At 46.2% G+C, this 20,324-nt stretch overlaps 1 protein-coding gene across 1 annotated transcript in view; it reads left to right on the top strand.

Moving 5' to 3' along the window:
- The window catches only part of LOC138267580 (ceramide synthase 4-like), a 263,246-nt gene extending 243,584 nt beyond the window's left edge, over positions 1-19,662 (top strand). The window contains exons 10-11 of the mRNA XM_069216635.1: positions 6,407-6,563; positions 14,987-19,662. Coding sequence (XP_069072736.1) covers positions 6,407-6,563; positions 14,987-15,187 — 358 coding nt within the window. The 3' untranslated portion in view covers positions 15,188-19,662. The remainder of the gene's footprint in view (positions 1-6,406; positions 6,564-14,986) is intronic.
- Positions 19,663-20,324: the final 662 nt, after the last annotated feature.

Here is a 20,324-nt window from a genome sequence, read left to right as displayed (position 1 = left end):
ACCTTTTGCATGGCAAATGCTTGTTTCATACAGAGTTTGATGCTACTGCCCCATCATGCAGAGTTGTGTTGCATAACAATCACAGAAAAATGATGGAGCCAGATGTGTCCTAGCACATTGTGGATTAATAGGGAGTGTCAAAGTTGCTTCAATAGCAAACAAGGGTGGATGGAAAACAGAATAATAGTTAGGATCAAGAGACAAAGCTAGCTGTGGGTAGGGAATCTTCCTGCCTAAAACGTATACATGTGTGGTTTAAAATAAAAATGCTAAACATGAATTTTTGATCGTAAGCAAGTGGGTACCAAAGGAGAGCAATCTTTAGGGTATGGGGTCTTATTGAGAAATTGGCTGATGTTTCTTTTTTCATTCGGATTGGAAAACTTTAACTGTTATAAAAAAAAACATTTCTATTTTCTCCCTACTTCCTCATATCGTTTAACATTTTAGCATAGTTGTGCTTAATTTTACTAAAGGGGAAACATTTTATTGGCATTATAAAAGTGAGGATGAAATTATAGTGGGCACTACCTTGATGCATATCTAATTATTAGGGGTATGTGAAATGTATTATACAAGTGAAATTTTATGTATGTAAGTTTATATGTATGCCTTATATGTATAGCGTAAATCTAGCCAAAGTTTGCTTAGCGCTATATGGGGTCCAAGCCGAGGATACAGTCAACTAGTGATTCGAGAGGTAGCTGGTTTGTGGACTGTTACTGCCTCACAATGGAGTGTTCTCTAAAGAGGGATGCCTTCAACTGTTTCCTGAATTGGAGCAGGCTTGGGGTGGTTGATACAAGGACATTGTTCGAGATCCTGGGTGCACAGATGGAAACATCCCGTTGCCTTGTGTTTTGTTTCTTTTCACAATTGTTTGTCTCCAGCTTGATGCCGTCTCGTATGCGGATGCGCAGAGAGACACCAGACGGTGAACTTATCAGCCAGATAGGCAGAGATGCAGGGTTTGATGAATGTCTAAATGGTGCAGGTGTCTTCTTAAGATGGTGAAGGTGGGAAGTCTGGCCTTGGATGAGACACGTTGCTTTGGGTATTTTGATAGTTGCTGGAAATCCAAGTCCTGAAGAGTACTTCCAGGTTATTGACTTACCAGTTTTGCTTGTGCTAGCTAGGTCTTTTCTACTTAAACATTTTAGACCCATGAGTATCGGTTTAATCAAAAATAATTCTCAGAAACAGTGAAAGCCCTGAAGTGGCAACATTCACAGTGTGACTTTAGAATCATTGAGCTTTCCTTTTGTAGACAAGACCTAGTTAGTTAAATTTTCACATTGGTAACCCTCCAGGTATAACATATGTGAAAATGCTAACATTTCACAAGATGTACATGTGTTATGTACAGAACACACCTGCGCATCCACATATGCTCTCCTTGAATTTCCACACGGGCATTGTCTTAATTCTACTGTTACTTTTTGGATTAGTTTGTTTCCAGTGAGTAATGATGCTCTGAAACAGCATTGCTTGTCTTATATAGATGGACAAACAAACACCCTATAGATGGGGTACAAGGCTCACATGGAAGTGAAAATAGACTGATCCCCAGGTAAGTGTAGGAAGTTGGCTCTGTATGTGCTATTTCAAAGTAAGGAATAGCATGCACAGAGTCCAAGGGTTCCCCTTAGAGGTAAAATAGTGGTAAAAATAGATAATACTAATGCTCTATTTTGTGGTAGTGTGGTCGAGCAGTAGGCTTATCCAAGGAGTAGTGTTAAGCATTTGTTGTACATACACATAGACAATAAATGAGGTACACACACTCAGAGACAAATCCAGCCAATAGGTTTTTGTATAGAAAAATATCTTTTCTTAGTTTATTTTAAGAACCACAGGTTCAAATTCTACATGTAATATCTCATTCGAAAGGTATTGCAGGTAAGTACTTTAGGAACTTCAAATCATCAAAATTGCATGTATACTTTTCAAGTTATTCACAAATAGCTGTTTTAAAAGTGGACACTTAGTGCAATTTTCACAGTTCCTAGGGGAGGTAAGTATTTGTTAGATTAACCAGGTAAGTAAGACACTTACAGGGCTTAGTTCTTGGTCCAAGGTAGCCCACCGTTGGGGGTTCAGAGCAACCCCAAAGTCACCACACCAGCAGCTCAGGGCCGGTCAGGTGCAGAGTTCAAAGTGGTGCCCAAAACACATAGGCTAGAATGGAGAGAAGGGGGTGCCCCGGTTCCGGTCTGCTTGCAGGTAAGTACCCGCGTCTTCGGAGGGCAGACCAGGGGGGTTTTGTAGGGCACCGGGGGGGACACAAGCCCACACAGAAATTTCACCCTCAGCGGCGCGGGGGCGGCCGGGTGCAGTGTAGAAACAAGCGTTGGGTTTGTAATGGAAGTCAATGGGAGATCTAGGGATCTCTTCAGCGCTGCAGGCAGGCAAGGGGGGGATTCCTCGGGGAAACCTCCACTTGGTCAAGGGAGAGGGACTCCTGGGGGTCACTCCTCCAGTGAAAGTCCGGTCCTTCCGGTCCTGGGGGCTGCGGGTGCAGGGTCTCTCCCAGGTGTCGGGACTTAGGATTCAAAGAGTCGCGGTCAGGGGAAGCCTCGGGATTCCCTCTGCAGGCGGCGCTGTGGGGGCTCAGGGGGGACAGGTTTTTGTACTCACAGTCTTAGAGTAGTCCTGGGGTCCCTCCTGAGGTGTTGGATCTCCACCAGCCGAGTCGGGGTCGTCGGGTGCAGTGTTGCAAGTCTCACGCTTCTTGCGGGGAGCTTGCAGGGTTCTTTAAAGCTGCTGGAAACAAAGTTGCAGCCTTTCTTGGAGCAGGTCCGCTGTCCTCGGGAGTTTCTTGTCTTTTCGAAGCAGGGGCAGTCCTCAGAGGATGTCGAGGTCGCTGGTCCCTTTGGAAGGCGTCGCTGGAGCAGGATCTTTGGAAGGCAGGAGACAGGCCGGTGAGTTTCTGGAGCCAAGGCAGTTGTCGTCTTCTTGTCTTCCTCTGCAGGGGTTTTTCAGCTAGGCAGTCCTTCTTCTTGTAGTTGCAGGAATCTAATTTTCTAGGGTTCAGGGTAGCCCTTAAATACTAAATTTAAGGGCGTGTTTAGGTCTGGGGGGTTAGTAGCCAATGGCTACTAGCCCTGAGGGTGGGTACACCCTCTTTGTGCCTCCTCCCAAGGGGAGGGGGTCACAATCCTAACCCTATTGGGGGAATCCTCCATCTGCAAGATGGAGGATTTCTAAAAGTCAGAGTCACTTCAGCTCAGGACACCTTAGGGGCTGTCCTGACTGGCCAGTGACTCCTCCTTGTTTTTCTCATTATTTTCTCCGGCCTTGCCGCCAAAAGTGGGGCCTGGCCGGAGGGGGCGGGCAACTCCACTAGCTGGAGTGTCCTGCTGGGTTGGCACAAAGGAGGTGAGCCTTTGAGGCTCACCGCCAGGTGTGACAATTCCTGCCTGGGAGAGGTGTTAGCATCTCCACCCAGTGCAGGCTTTGTTACTGGCCTCAGAGTGACAAAGGCACTCTCCCCATGGGGCCAGCAACATGTCTCGGTTTGTGGCAGGCTGCTAAAACTAGTCAGCCTACACAGATAGTCGGTTAAGTTTCAGGGGGCACCTCTAAGGTGCCCTCTGTGGTGTATTTTACAATAAAATGTACACTGGCATCAGTGTGCATTTATTGTGCTGAGAAGTTTGATACCAAACTTCCCAGTTTTCAGTGTAGCCATTATGGTGCTGTGGAGTTCGTGTTTGACAAACTCCCAGACCATATACTCTTATGGCTACCCTGCACTTACAATGTCTAAGGTTTTGTTTAGACACTGTAGGGGTACCATGCTCATGCACTGGTACCCTCACCTATGGTATAGTGCACCCTGCCTTAGGGCTGTAAGGCCTGCTAGAGGGGTGTCTTACCTATACTGCATAGGCAGTGAGAGGCTGGCATGGCACCCTGAGGGGAGTGCCATGTCGACTTACTCGTTTTGTTCTCACTAGCACACACAAGCTGGCAAGCAGTGTGTCTGTGCTGAGTGAGAGGTCTCCAGGGTGGCATAAGACATGCTGCAGCCCTTAGAGACCTTCCTTGGCATCAGGGCCCTTGGTACTAGAAGTACCAGTTACAAGGGACTTATCTGGATGCCAGGGTCTGCCAATTGTGGATACAAAAGTACAGGTTAGGGAAAGAACACTGGTGCTGGGGCCTGGTTAGCAGGCCTCAGCACACTTTCAATTGTAAACATAGCATCAGCAAAGGCAAAAAGTCAGGGGGCAACCATGCCAAGGAGGCATTTCCTTACAGCTGAGCCCTAGACAGATAGAGGCGCTGATTGAAATGCTCCTCACTAGACGGATAGAGCCAGAGAGCTGGATAGCCTCAGTCAGAGAGAGCTTCAGATAGAGAGAGCTTCAGATAGAGAGAGCCGCAGACAGATAATAACAAATAATGACTGTGAGAAAGTAGCCTCTTTCTAGCCTTGTTACCCCCACTTGTGGCCTCTTTGTGAGTATATGTCAGGGTGTTTTCACTGTCTCACTGGGATCCTGCTAGCCAGGGCCCAGTGCTCATAGTGAAAACCCTATGTTGTCAGTATGTTTACGTGTCACTGGGACACTGCTAGCCAGGACCCCAGTGCTCATAAGTTTGTGGCCTATATGTGTTCCCTGTGTGATGCCTAACTGTCTCACTGAGGCTCTGCTAACCAGAACCTCAGTGGTTATGCTCTCTCTGCTTTCCAAATTTGTCACTAACAGGCTGGTGACTAATTTTACCAATTCACATTGGCATACTGGAACACCCTTATAATTCCCTAGTATATGGTACTGAGGTACCCAGGGTATTGGGGTTCCAGGAGATCCCTATGGGCTGCAGCATTTCTTTTGCCACCCATAGGGAGCTCTGACAATTCTTACAGAGGCCTGCCAGTGCAGCCTGCGTGAAATAACGTCCACGTTATTTCACAGCCATTTACCTCTGCACTTAAGTAACTTATAAGTTACCTATATGTCTAACCTTCACCTGGTGAAGGTTGGGTGCAAAGTTACTTAGTGTGTGGGCATCCTGGCACTAGCCAAGGTGCCCCCACATCGTTCAGGGCAAATTCCCCGGACTTTGTGAGTGCGGGGACACCATTACACGCGTGCACTGTACATAGGTCACTACCTATGTACAGCGTCACAATGGTAACTCCGAACATGGCCATGTAACATGTCTAAGATCATGGAATTGTCACCTCAATGCCATTCTGGCATTGGGGGGACAATTCCATGATCCACCCCGGGTCTCTAGCACAACCCGGGTACTACCAAACTGCCTTTCCGGGGTCTCCACTGCAGCTGCTGATGCTGTCAACCCCTCAGACAGGTTTCTGCCCTCCTGGGGTCCAGGCAGCCCTGGCCCAGGAAGGCAGAACAAAGGACTTCATATGAGAGAGGGTGTAACACCCTCTCCCTTTGGAAATAGGTGTGAGGGCTGGGGAGGAGTAGCCTCCCCCAGCCTCTGGAAATGCTTTGATGGGCACAGCTGGTGCCCATCTCTGCATAAGCCAGTCTACACCGGTTCAGGGATCCCCCAGCCCTGCTCTGGCGCGAAACTGGACAAAGGAAAGGGGCGTGACCACTCCCCTGACCTGCACCTCCCAGGGGAGGTGCCCAGAGCTCCTCCAGTGTGTCCCAGACCTCTGCCATCTTGGAAACAGAGGTGTTTGTGGCACACTGAACTGCTCTGAGTGGCCAGTGCCAGCAGGTGACGTCAGAGGCTCCTTCTGATAGGCTCTTACCTCTCTTGGTAGCCAATCCTCCTTCCTAGGTAGCCTAACCTCCTTTTCTAGCTATTTAGGGTCTCTGCTTCGGGGATCTCACCAGATAAAGAATGCAAGAGCTCACCAGAGTTCCTCTGCATCTCCCTCTTCACCTTCTGGCAAAGGATTGACCGCTGACTGCTCAGGATAGATGGACAGGGATAGAGCCAAAAATAGACTATGTCGGAGGGTTACATAATGGTAGACCCATAAATAGATCAACAGCGATAGAGCTATAAATAGACAGTGTTAGAATCATAGGTGGTGCCATGCATAGAAAACCAGCACCAGAACCATAGATAGACTATGGTAGAGGCATAGATAGATAGTGTTAGAAGAACCACAAATAGATCAGTGGTAATAGAGCCGTCGATGGCCCCACACACAGATATACAGCAGTCAGGACATAGCTAGAGACATAGACACATTGACAAGAAAAAGGCAACCATATGCATGAGCACTTGCCTGTAGTGATGGATGAATTTCAACCAGTCCTGTCTTTGCAGAGACCTGTGGTTTTTGTACTTCCCAGTAGGAGCATGGGCCTACAATTCCCAGCATTCTTAGTGCGGTTTACTCACTCTCATGGCAGGCACCCTTCCTCCTTGTGGTTTGTTGAACTTCTTCCTTCCCTCTCCTCTGCAGGGTGATCTACAGCACCTACTACCAGTCCATGGAGCTGTTCCAGCCCTTCTTCGGATACTACTTCTTCAACGTTCTGCTGATGATCCTGCAGGTGCTGCACGTGTTCTGGGCCTACCTCATTCTGCGCGTGGCCTACCGGCTCACTGCAGTTGGCACGGTAAGGATGCTGCACATTGCTTAATTGGATAAAAAAATGACCTGATGCCTGTTTTTCTTAGGAGCCCGCTGCGGAATGCTGCGGTAGCAAAATAACAATAGACGTGACTCCATGTTGTGCATCTTTCTTTCCCCGACTTACACTTCTATCTCTTTTTCGCTCTCTCGTCGGTTCTTCTTCATCGCTACTTCCCGACGTTGTCACTGTTTCCCTCTCTTGCTCCCCCTTCTCCCCTTTTCTGTCTTTCTTTCTGTCGCTCATACTTAAAGACTGGTGATAAAAAATAAATCTCGGTCCCCAAGAATGGGTCCCTTCCTGCAACCACTAGAACAAAGCAAATCAACTTTGGGAGCACACATCAACTTTGGTTTCCAAGATTGAAAATTAGAGCCTGAAGTACATCTGACTGGATGGACCATGCTGACAGCGCAAGGGAGACGGTGAAGCATCTTCATTAGAGGAGCCATGGGAAGAAAGACTCTGAAGGCATCTCCACATGGCCCATGTCTGTCTTCACATGACCCTCAGACCATACTTGAGCTGCAACTTCACTTCTGCTTAAACTGTCCGATAGCTCCCCAATTAGGGTCAACACCTCATCGGCAAACCAAGTTTCCAGTACAAGACAGTAGTGGTGAAACTTTATATTATATCAGAAAAGCAGATGATTGGGAGACAAATGGGTGAAAATGCCTTAATTCAGATAGATGAAACATTGAAAAAGAAGACAATAATATGAAGAGCAGAGACACTAAATAACACTTGAGGCGTGGTCCTGGAATGAGAGGAAGTGCAGATGTGTGCAGTCAATCTTACAAGATACTATCACTTCTGCTTGGTGACACAGTAGTCTAACTATAGGCAGCAGCGGAGGAGAACCAACTCTCGCGGGAGCATTGACCACGGTTTGCAGCAAGGAAAAAAAAAATGCGGCCTATTGCAGCACATTTTGTGTTACTGTTACCTCATTATTTTGGCATTTTATACATGTTAACACTATGTGGGAAAAGATTGCACGTCATTAGTTTCACTGTGACACCAAAACACAGACTTAAGAAACAGAAATGTGACCGGTCAACTTTTGCGAATGGCCTTCCCCTGTATGGCAATACGTGTTGCTGCCTTTTTACTAACTTTCGATTCATTGGACCTTATTATGCAACAGATGATGGATTATGTGACAAATGCTGCAAATCCATAATTTTGTGGAAAACACAGTGGTTGCAAAATCGCATAATTCCAGTGGCCGTGATTACAAGTGGTAATTACTCATCTGAGGATGACTGGAATTTTAAATGGCTTGGTGGAAATAAATACATGTCACAATGTCCCGAAATTGCCAGACACCACAGAAGACTTGAAGGTAAGTAAAAGAAAAAAAAGTATAATTTAAAACCTAACAGAAGCACACTGACATATGTGCGCCATCAGCCAGGGCTTCTCACTACTCCCCCGGCAATGCTAGTAGAACGTGGAATATAAAGCACTCATTTAAGGATGGCCAATAACAAGAGGGTGTCTTGAGGACAAATCACAACGTACAATGAAATATAAACCATACACACACAGAGCATTTTAATATGCACAACATTATAAAATGTATAAGAGGCTACAACACATCCCTGGCTCTGTCCCGTCTACATAGGTGGCTCATGCACCCACACTCTATGGCTGGTTGAGCCATCATGTGCTACTCTTGCATCCATGGAAATAAAAGATCTCTTCAGGATTGATGCAAATGAGTAATCAGTGAAAAGATGTTACAAAGTGGGATGATGCCGCAAACACAAAATAGGCTGAGGTTCTGTAAGTCGGGTCTCCTACGTCAACCTTCTTCGCAACAAATGCACTTCTCTGACTCACATCGAGTATCTGAAAGTGTGATGCATGCTGGCATTTTTTGCAAATCTGTAATATCTTTGTGACAGATTCTGTGTGATAGTCCAATATTGTAAGGAAATGCCTCCTTGGCATGGTTACCCCCTGACGTTTTGCCTTTGCTGATGCTAAGTTTTGATTTGAAAGTGTGCTGAGGCCTGCTAACCAGGCCCCAGCACCAGTGTTCTTTCCCTAACCTGTACTTTTGTTTCCACAATTGGCACACCCTGGCATCCAGGTAAGTCCCTTGTAACTGGTACCCCTGGTACCAAGGGCCCTGATGCCAGGGAAGGTCTCTAAGGGCTGCAGCATATCTTATGCCACCCTGGGGACCCCTCACTCAGCACAGACACACTGCTTGCCAGCTTGTGTGTGCTAGTGGGGATAAAATGACTAAGTCGACATGGCACTCCCCTCAGACAGTCTGACCAAGTTAAGGAAAGCATCAAGGTGGAAGTCCACAAGATGCTGGAATTGGGAGTCATTGAGCACTCTGACAGCACCTGGGCTAGCCCAGTGGTCTTAGTCCCCAAACCTCACACCAAAGATGGAAAGAGAGAGATGAGGTTTTGTGTGGACTATAGAGGACTTAATTCGGTCACCAAGACAGATGCCCATCCCATTCCAAGGGCAGATGAACTAATTGACAAACTAGGTGCTGCCAAATACTTAAGTACCTTTGACTTGACAGCAGGGTACTGGCAAATCAAAATGGCACCAGCAGCAAAAGAAAAGACAGCATTCTCCACACCTGATGGGCATTATTAGTTTACTGTTATGCCCTTTGCTTTAAAGAATGCCCCTGCCACCTTCCAAAGGTTGGTGAATCAAGTCCTTGCTGGCTTGGAGTCCTTTAGTTCAGCGTATCTTGACGATATTGCTGTCTTTAGCTCCAGCTGGCAGGATCACCTGGTCCACCTGAAGAAGGTTTTGAAGGCTCTGCAATCAGCAGGCCTCTCTATCAAGGCATCCAAATGCCAGCTAGGGCAGGAAACTGTGGTTTACTTGGGTCACCTTGTAGGTGGAGGCCAAGTTCAGCCACTCCAGCCCAAGATCCAGACTATTCTGGACTGGGCAGCTCCAAAAACCCAGACTCAAGTCAGGGCATTCCTTGGCTTGACTGGGTACTACAGGAGGTTTGTGAAGGGATATGGATCCATAGTGACAGCCCTCACAGAACTTACCTCAAAGAAAATGCCCAAGAAGGTAAACTGGACTGTAGAATGCCAACAGGCATTTGACACCCTGAAACAAGCAATGTGCACAGCACCAGTTCTTAAAGCTCCAGATTACTCCAAGCAGTTCATTGTGCAGACTGATGCCTCTGAACATGGGATAGGGACAGTTTTGTCCCAAACAAATGATGATGGCCTTGACCTGCCTGTTGCTTTCATTAGCAGGAGGTTACTCCCCAGGGAGCAGCGTTGGAGTGCCATTGAGAGGGAGGTCTTTGCTGTGGTTTGGTCCCTGAAGAAGCTGAGACCATACCTCTTTGGTACTCACTTTGTAGTTCAGACTGGCCACAGACCTCTCAGATGGCTGATGCAAATGAAAGGTGAAAATCCAAAACTGTTGAGGTGGTCCATCTCCCTAGAGGGAATTGACTTTATAGTGGAACACAGACCTGGGACTGCCCATGCCAATGCAGATGGCCTTTCCAGGTTCTTCCACTTAGAAAATGAAGACTCTCTTGGGAAAGGTTAGTCTCATCATCTTTCGTTTAGGGGGGGTTGTGTAAGGAAATGCCTCCTTGGCATGGTTACCCCCTGACTTTTTGCCTTTGTTGATGATAAGTTTTGATTTGAAAGTGTGCTGAGGCCTGCTAACCAGGCCCCAGCACCAGTGTTCTTTCCCTAACCTGTACTTTTGTTTCCACAATTGGCACACCCTGGCATCCAGGTAAGTCCCTTGTAACTCGTACCACTGGTACCAAGGGCCCTGATGCCAGGGAAGGTCTCTAAGGGCTGCAGCATATCTTATGCCACCCTGGGGACCCCTCACTCAGCACAGACACACTGCTTGCCTGCTTGTGTGTGCTGGTGGGGAGAAAATGACTAAGTCGACATGGCACTCCCCTCAGGGTGCCATACCAACCTCACACTGCCCATGGCATAGATAAGTCACCCCTCTAGCAGGCCTTACAGCCCTAAGGCAGGGTGCACTATACCATAGGTGAGTTCATAAGTGCATGAGCACTATGCCCCTACAGTGTCTAAGCAAAACCTTAGACATTGTAAGTGCAGGGTAGCCATAAGAGTATATGGTCTGGGAGTCTGTCATGCACGAACTCCACAGCACCATAATGGCTACACTGAAAACTGTGAAGTTTGGTATCAAACTTCTCAGCACAATAAATGCACACTGATGCCAGTGTAAATGTTATTGTAACATACACCCCAGTGGGCACCTTAGAGGTGCCCCCTGAAACCTTAACCGACTACCCGTGTAGGCTGACTGGTTTTAGCAGCCTGACACACTCCAGACATGTTGCTGGCCACATGGGGAGAGTGCCTTTGTCACTCTGTGGCTAGTAACAAAGCCTGTACTGGGTGGAGATGCTTATCACCTCCCCCTGCAGGAACTGTAACACCTGGCAGACCTAAACACACCCCTACATTCAGTATTTAGGGGCTCCCCAGAACCTAGGAACTCAGATTCCTGCAACCTAAGAAGAAGAGGACTGCTAAGCTGAAAAATCCTGCAGAGAAGACGGAGACACCAACTGCTTTGGCCCCAGCTCTACCGGCCTGTCTCCCCACTTCTAAAGACACTGCTCCAGCGACGCTTTCCACAGGGACCAGCGACCTCTGAAGCCTCAGAGGACTGCCCTGCATCTAGAAGGACCAAAAACTCCTGAGGACAGCGGCTCTGTTCACCAAAGACTGCAACTTTGCAACAAAGAAGCAACTTTGAAACAACAAGCGTTTCCCGCCGGAAGCGTGAGACTTGGCACTCTGCACCCGACGCCCCCGGCTCGACTTGTGGAGAACAAACACCACAGGGAGGACTCCCCAGCGACTACGAGACTGTGAGTAGCCAGAGTTGAGCCCCCTGGGCCCCCACAGCGATGCCTGCAGAGGGAATCCCGAGGCTCCCCCTGACCGCGACTGCCTGCTTTAAAGACCCGACGCCTGGTAAAGACTCCCGCAGCCCCCAGGACCTGAAGGATCCGACCTCCAGTGCAGGAGCGACCCCCAGGTGGCCCTCTCCCTTGCCCAGGTGGTGGCTACCCCGAGGAGCCCCCCCCTTGCCTGCCTGCATCGCTGAAGAGACCCCTTGGTCTCCCATTGATTTCTATTACAAACCTGACGCTTGTTTGCACACTGCACCCGGCCGCCCCCGTGCCGCTTAGGGTGTACTTTCTGTGTGGACTTGTGTCCCCCCGGTGCCCTACAAAACTCCCCTGGTCTGCCCTCCGAAGACGCGGGTACTTACCTGCTGGCAGACTGGAACCGGGGCACCCCCTTCTCCATTGAAGCCTATGCGTTTTGGGCACCACTTTGACCTCTGCACCTGACCGGCCCTGAGCTGCTGGTGTGGTAACTTTGGGGTTGCTCTGAACCCCCAACGGTGGGCTACCTTGGACCCAAACTTGAACCCCTGTAGGTGGTTTACTTACCTGCAAAAACTAACAAACACTTACCTCCCCCAGGACCTGTTGAAAATTGCAGTGTCTAGTTTTAAAATAGCTATATGTCATTTATGTGAAAACTGTATATGCTATTTTGCTAATTCAAGGTTCCTGAAGTACCTACCTGCAATACCTTTCATTTGAAGTATTACATGTAAATCTTGAACCTGTGGTTCTTAAAATAAACTAAGAAAATATATTTTTCTATACAAAAACCTATTGGCCTGGAATTGTCTCTGAGTGTGTGTTCCTCATTTATTGCCTGTGTGTGTACAACAAATGCTTAACACTACCCTCTGATAAGCCTACTGCCCGACCACACTACCACAAAATAGAGCATTAGAATTATCTCTTTTTGCCACTATCTTACCTCTAAGGGGAACCCTTGGACTCTGTTCATACTATTCCTTACTTTGAAATAGTGCATACAGAGCCAACTTCCTACAGTTATGTTATTGAACTAACTCGATAAGAAGTCATTATACAGATTGAAAACTGTTGTAAAAGGGTAGGTTAATTGTTCACTGATAACCAATGATTGCACATCAAAAGTAAAGGGGTGTTGGCAGACTGTAGCAAAAACAACCTCTAAATATTGTGGTGCTGCTGTGAGCACATATTGTGTGCACACACTCTCATCAAGCCAGTCACAATAATGCTTCAATATTATGATGACCAGTTGAGTATGTTTTGGTGGTAAATGCTTTCAATCAGTGATTTCTAATGAGCGGCTAATCATCTGTAGGGTCTCAAGGCGCTGACACAATGCTTTAGTGTCACTGGAACAGCAGCTATGCCAAAGATATCTTTGTACAGAAAAAGAGGGAACAGGAATGCAGTCAGCATGGTTCAGCAAGCAAAATCACTGTGGATAGCAGCCCAGCCACGTGCAGGGGAGATCTAAGGACTTATCAAGGCCTGTGGTTTCACAGAAACACTTTACGGAAAGGCCACTGCACGAAACCACATTTTCATGAGGTTAAGAATCCTAATAAACAGAAAACAAACCATAGATACATGCTAGATAGGGTGCCTCACAAGTGCTCCTTCACAATTGCATCACATTTACCCCACAAGTTAGTTATCTTCCTAGTTGTCACTATTGAGAGGGTCAGACAATATGTTTTGGCAGATTACCTGGCTGTGGGTTCACACAAAAGATTACATTCTCCCAGTGAAAATGTTGAGTTGTATGACCTGAGTAGATGAGATATGTATTCAAGACAGTGTTCAGTGTATTTAGTATTTTTTACTAAGACAATTGTATTTTTCTATACTTCTGTACACCGTATCCTTCAACCATCTAATATTGTTTTCTTATTTTTATTAATCTTATTAGTTTAACTGTTTAATGGTCAGTTGGTTATGATATACATGCATCAAGTTTCACCTTCTGGAGATAATAGTTTGGGAATCAATTGTTTTATCTGTGGTACAGACTTTGGGGTAGAACTGACCTCTTTCACCATTTCAATAAGCTGAGGAAGCACATAAGGTAGGGTGATCTCTTATGTCACCCACAGTTTTAAGGTGCCCACAGGACACCCCATCTTATCGGGAACTATGGCCCTCAGAACATTGGCAGTAAATCCCGCCTACAGCCACAGCATCAGCCTCCAAAAGACCGTCGCCATGGCTACCTACTGTCCACCATATTATGACCGTAGCTGGAATTCCGCCAGAAGGCTGGCGGAATTCAGGCTACGGTCATGGCGGCGGATGGTGGTAAGGTGGCGCTGCTGCCAGCAGCAGCGCCACGCCAGTAGAATGCCGCCAACCATATCATGACACATGATACGGCCTGGCGGTGTTCCGCTGGGGGATGCTCCTGCTGGCAGCAGCGCCTCGTCCCATCTCCTGCCAGAGAACCCCCTGCAAGCAGGTAAGTCGGGTTCTCCAACAGGGGAGGCGGGTGGGGGGTGTTGTGTGTGTGTGGGGGGGTGTGTATGATTGTTTTTGTATGCGTGCATGCGTGTGTGCATGAATGGGTGTGAATGTACGTATATGTTTTGCCATGTGAATATGTATGTAAGTGTGTGTTGAGGTGTGTGTATGAATGCATGCATGCGTGGGTGGATGTGGGTATGTGTATGAGTGTGTATGTCTGAGCGTGCAGGTGTGTGAATGTTGGGGGGTTCGGGAGGGGATGGAGGGGTAGGAGAGACCCCTATCAGTGCCAGGGAAGGAATTCCTTGGCACTGATGGTGCCTATCGCCATGGTTTTCGTGGTGGTAAGATTGCCACGAAACCCATGGCAGTAGGCAGGGTCATAATCCCGAGGGTGGGATTTTGACGGCCTCCAGGATGGAGACCGAATGCTCCAGTCCGGCAGCTGTTACCGCCCTGGCGGACGGAGTGGTACATTGGTGGTTTGGCTTGAGCCAAACCGCCAATGTTATATTTTGGGGAAAGGTACCGCCAGCCTGTTGGCAGTACCTTTCTCCAAAATAACGCCGTCCACCAGGGTCATAATGAGGCCTATAATGTTCTAGTCCTATGATTTCACTAAAAAAGCAACTTCATTCTTACTGTTGTAGTCCTGAATCACCTCAGTTGGATAACATTCTAGATTGCAGCTGTTTCAGGAAGCACTCTCTGGTCTGAACTATGGCTCCCTCGATGAAATGGAGTCGTCGATTATAACCGGTTGACCCATATTTATAGATTATTTTCAGTCTGGCTAAATTTATATAGCGGTAACTTTGAAGGTGAAAAATAGTGTTTTTACTGCCAATATTTTGCACACATCGTACAATGCTCTGACATCCTATAGGGACTTGTTTGCTTCTTTAAAAGCTAATAAATAAACCAAGTAACTAAATACTACTGCTCTGAAGTCTTTTGATGATTTAGGACGTCAAATGCTGGTCACTTTAATTCTACTTATTATCCTCTTGACTTTCTCTTCCTGTAGGTGGAGCAGGACTTGAGAAGTGATGTGGAGGAGAGTGGCGCAAGCGGCAAAGAAGACGAAACTCCTGTGGATACAAAACAAAACGGCGCCATCCACCTCCGCAAGGGAGCAGTCAGCGGCCAACAAAATGACCCACAGAAAGATTCCAGGCAGGCCAACGGTGTTGCTCCCCTCTCAAATGGCCATTCCATGCCCAGCTAGTCTGAGAGGCATGTTTATAGATGGACTCCCAAGGTGGAGGATAAAGAGGAGCGCGCTGGTACCCACGAACTCTTGTACCTACAAGATGTGATTCCCTTTTATTTTAACAATTTTAGTGTCAATTGCACATATTTTCAAAGTATATATTTTAATATGCGTCCGGTTGAGTGAACTGGCAGGCGCCATTTTTATTGCTTTCTACATCATTTTTTTTTTTAGCCAAAGTCATAATTTCTTGATTTTTTTTTTTAATGAAGTTCTAAGATGTCTAGAACATCTAACCCATTTTAATACCTCTTGATTGTATTATTCAATGAAGGATTGGTCCTTTTGTGTATTCCATCGTATACAATATGTTTGGGAACCGGTTTGCAAGGATAACTGAATGGAACTAGAGCGCTACCAATTTCAGCCCAATCCGTACATCGCACGGCCTTACAAGATTTACATTCATCCGGTCTAACTGTTTTAATGGTTGATTGGGACCAGGTAATCACTTTAATAAGTTTAATCACGTTAGTGACTGAATGATTACGCTCTTAGTACTCTTCGTTATCAGAGTATAACTTTGGCCAACAATTTCATCTTCACGGATCTTAAGAAATCAAAATGAGGTATTCAGTTGGAGAGGTACATTATAAACAGTATGAAACGCAGGGCGCAAGTTGATAAAAAATATACTCCACTTTAAAGCCAAATAAAGTGTGGTGAAGCTGCTAGACAAATGTAAAACCTGAGCAGAAAATTTAAGTATGTGCAGTGAGATTGAATCTCACTGCACAAATGGGCTAGCAGGCACATGCACATTTGATGCTATGGTGCGAATCCGTACCTTGTAGTTGGTGTCACGCTGGTTATACAAGAAACATTGAAATACTCCCAAGCCATAATCAATGTATCAAACACAAGTATTTTCTACTGAAAACAATCTCCTGGTTTGTGGTCTCGGACTTATGATACGAGGTTTGGTGGGACTAGACTCAGGAGAAACAAAAGGAACCAGATGTCTACTGGTGCAACATTTATTTGTTAGGATGGGCCCACTGGAGCTGGTTAGGAGAGAAACAAAGCATGTTGGGTGAGGGAGATGGTTAAGGGAGGTCGCAGAGCGTGGGACGAGACGGGAAACGCAGGGCGCCGGAGTTGCCTTAGATGTAAGTAAACATCATGTTGCTTCATCTGCTTAATGTTCCAATCATAGATATACTCTGCCTCCATGTTGGAAGCAGCGTTCAGGACGCTTGCTTTAAGAATGATTGACTTCCCTACACTGAGGCATCACAATATCCCAAGAACAGTAGACGGGTCAAGGGTGAATACAAGCATTGATTCAGCAGCGCTAATAACTAAATATTAATACATGGAGAAACTTGAAGTAAGACCCTACCACTGACCTGTAATCTGTTCAGAAGCTGCATGCATGCTTTAGATATATTTCAGACCAACAGAAAATGTTTAAACCCTACTATTCTGAATAAAAGTCAATGCCTCCGTCCATGAGTATTTAATAGATCTATTGCTATGGCATTTCATGTTAGGACCTGAGGGATGAGTGTAGTAGTAGCAACCCCATCTCTGGGTTAAAAGATAGGCAGTCTTGTGCTGGTTGTGGCACTAGTCAAAAGTTGGCTGCTGTTTAATCTTCCGATTTCATTTGTTTCCTAGACAGATTAGTCAGAGGGTAACCCCAATGAGAAAGAGTGGCCACTGCGGGTCTATATTATTGTGTAAACAATGAATTGCATATTCGCAAAGTGCGATATTAAACATCTGAAGTTTGATAAGAAGATGAAGTAAGCTAGTGGGCAGAGGGTGATTATTTGCTGTTAGTGTCTGCACATGTCTGAATTTTCACTGTTGTTTTTGATGATTAGTTCTTATTGAAATTGGATTTTTGGAGGTTTGTAAGCGGGATCAGAGGAGGAAATTAAATCAAACCGGGGAAATCAATGAGCATCAGGAATGCTCAATTACAGTTTGAGAACCTGGAGCTACAACTCTAGATACAAACTACTCCTACCTACTGGGATGGAGCCAGTGTTTTTACAGCCGCCTTGAATTTTAACCTTCGCTTCGGTGACATTAAGTCCCATTTATTCAAAAACTTTCAATATACCCTATATTCAATGGTTGTACAGATTGTTACTCTTGCATGGTTGTTCCTTTGCAGCACTTGTGGCTCAAGGAAGAGAGTGACCTGCTAGGCTTAGCTGCAGATCACCTATCTCTTGAGGACTCTAGCTGGGGGCAGTTGTGAATATCCTACCCCCATCGCTGCATGTCTTCAAAGGAAGATCCAAGCTAAGTGCATAAGAAGGCATGTGGGAATTTATATCTGCTTGCAGCATTGTGTTGAGCAAAAAAGCTGCAACTTTGGATATCCTGAGTTCCTCAACTCCCGGTTCCGTTCAGTGCCTTGTGAAGGACACAGAGCGGAGCAGGTAATGCATCAATCATTGCCCGACTGAGGGATCTAAGGCAAGGGGGGCACTTCGGAATGTGCCTCTGACTTACAAAGAATACTGGGGAACACTGAGAGCTGTTTGTGTAACATCTACATAATTGCCCCAAAAGAAAAATAATTATCTTTGGCACCAAATGCAATCCTAACCTAGTGGTATCTCTCTCAGTCCCATAGTGCCTTCAAAATGTACCTGTTTGTATCAAAGTCAATAACCCTCTACTCACCGGAAGCCTGTTGTTGGCTGATGCTTCCAACAGCTTGCTAAATTAAGGTCAGTATCGCCTTTACTGCCTACAGCGTATAGGGCTGCAGTGGTGGGTGCAGATATCAACTCCAGACATGGCTATTGTACCTTTTGGCACACAGGGATACCAGCCTTTCAGTCATTACAACCATTATAACCATTTACAAGAATCTTAGAATGCTGTCACCTAATTAATACCTGGACTAGAAAGGATAAACCGTGTTTTACAAGTTAGATGGCCTCTTAAGTGGCTTCAGATTAGGAACATTACGTGGTCCAAAGCAGATGATTTGATGTTTGAGCAATTCAGCCCCAGTCTCTTAGTGTGTCCAGTCCAGGGTTTAAAATGTCTGGATAAGAGGCTTTTGTGCATACCCCAGAGTGAACTTAAATCAAAACTCATCTGTCCTGGTCGTGCCATTCTGGGCCTACTTGCCACAACTCGTCAGTTATACGTCTGCTCCATCCATCTTCATAAAAACAATGAAAATGCAGCTAATGTATGTCTCATCTCAATATGGCCCTCACCAGTAGAGTCTGTGGTAGTGTGCATGGAACAAATGCACTGAATCAATCATTCTTCATTATAGGAAGCAGTTGTCGAGTCATCAGACAGATTAAATGCAGTTTAAGCTATGCTGAATACACATATACCTGACTATCCTTGGGCGCATGAAATACAGCAGTTAAAGTTTAGTAAATGTGGCATCCATTAGAACCCCACAGTCATAGGCGTCGTGGAAAAAATAGGGGAATAGTTTAGGACACGCTGCATCCTTCAGTATCAGACTTTCAAAGAGGGTGTCTGGGAGAGTGTGCAGTTTTAGGTAGCTTGTACTTCCTTCACAGGGTTCTCTGCACCCTGCACACACGGATTCCTCCCATAGGAGGCCATAAAATGAGCTGCCATTTTGGATATCAACGTCTGAATGTGACACGGGGCTCTTGAGTAGAGGATGTATAAACATTGTCTGGGCATCTGATCTAAACAGTACCACATGCGTATGGGCGGCTTCCTATCCTAGGCGGTGGGCGAATGCTGTGAAGGCTCTGAGCAGAATAAATGCAGTCAGGGATCTTTAAGCAGGGTGGGTGCCCATCTGCCTGGCACCTGAAACTTCCAGCAGAGTAAATGGAGTCACTCCTGGAGGTTTGTGCAGGGAGCCATCAGCACAGTCTGCTCGAGTAGAGTAATTGCTCAGTGATGGGGTTATAGGAGTTTAGCAAGGGTTGGCCTAAAACTCTCCAGACCAAATGAATATGCTTTGTATACGAAGGTCTTGCGAAAGGACTGTGAGCTTGGATCTTTGCGCAATCCTTCGATGGAAGGAGAAACGGTGCCACTTTTAAGACAGAACTCGCTCTTATATTTTTGTAGCTATATTTTTTGCTAATCCATGCCAATAAAAACTGTTACTATTTGGAGAGGTTGTGATTACAGGTCTGTGGTGTGAGACACTTATCTTTCCTTGTATGACTACCTCTGTAATACAAAGGCACTTGAAGTTTTAGTGCATGCTTGACGCTTTAGTGCATGTTTGATGTTTTAGTGCATGCTTGATGTTTAAGTGCATGCTTGCCCACGTTTGTCTAGAGAGGAGGCGTCCCATTTGGAGCGCCAGGCGAAACCAGGAGTGAAATCTGTCACCACTGACTGCAGAGGATGAAGTGTGCAGATATGTGTGCTGCTAGTGGGCCACCTAAAGACTGGTGTTCCTGTCTTTTCTCTGTAATGTATTTACACAATAAAGTTGCTCGCTTATGTCATGTGGTTTCTTGTTTGATTTTATTGGATTTGCATGTTTATAGCACTTAATTCTGGAGCCAATTGCTATTTTGTTAGAATACAAACTGCATAATGATTATTCAGGAGACCCTAAAGCTCATCGCTGCTTAGTTGTGGTGGCAGTGGCCGTCCCTGCCTCCTATAGTATTATTAGTATATCTACTAAGGGGTGCATCCCTGCTGTGTAGTACCACAGGATACCTGAAGGGGGCACAGTTAGGCATATGCGCCCCTTGGTGCTCAAAGAGCCCGCAGGCCAGGACACTGCTGTGATTGTGTTGGGGTCGCTGAGAGTGGCTGTAAGTCAGTTTCTTTCTTTAGGTAAAAATAAAAATGCGGGGGAATTCCATTGACACTAACAGAAGACAAGATCTAACTTGACCATAAAAACAGAGGGCAAGTAGCAAAGACATAGGGCCTGAAGTCCACTATCAATAAAACCGAGGTTTTTTTTGTTTTGCTAGAAGGCACTCTATGGAGGGCTCTGGTCATGTGCATTAGGTTTGTGCATTTAATTACTGCCATAAAAATGAAAGCTTTTGTTCTCAGTGCCTTGGTTGAACTTTACTTGGATGCATGTCTATGTTGTTATATATAGGGGTGGGTGACAAATTCCACTACCCCTGCCGAGTGGGGAAGTGGC

This window comes from Pleurodeles waltl, chromosome 12, assembly GCF_031143425.1.
Source record: "Pleurodeles waltl isolate 20211129_DDA chromosome 12, aPleWal1.hap1.20221129, whole genome shotgun sequence".
Taxonomy (NCBI): Eukaryota; Metazoa; Chordata; class Amphibia; order Caudata; family Salamandridae; genus Pleurodeles; species Pleurodeles waltl.
Note: the sequence above shows the minus strand (reverse complement) of the source record. Positions and strands in the feature narration are given on the sequence as shown.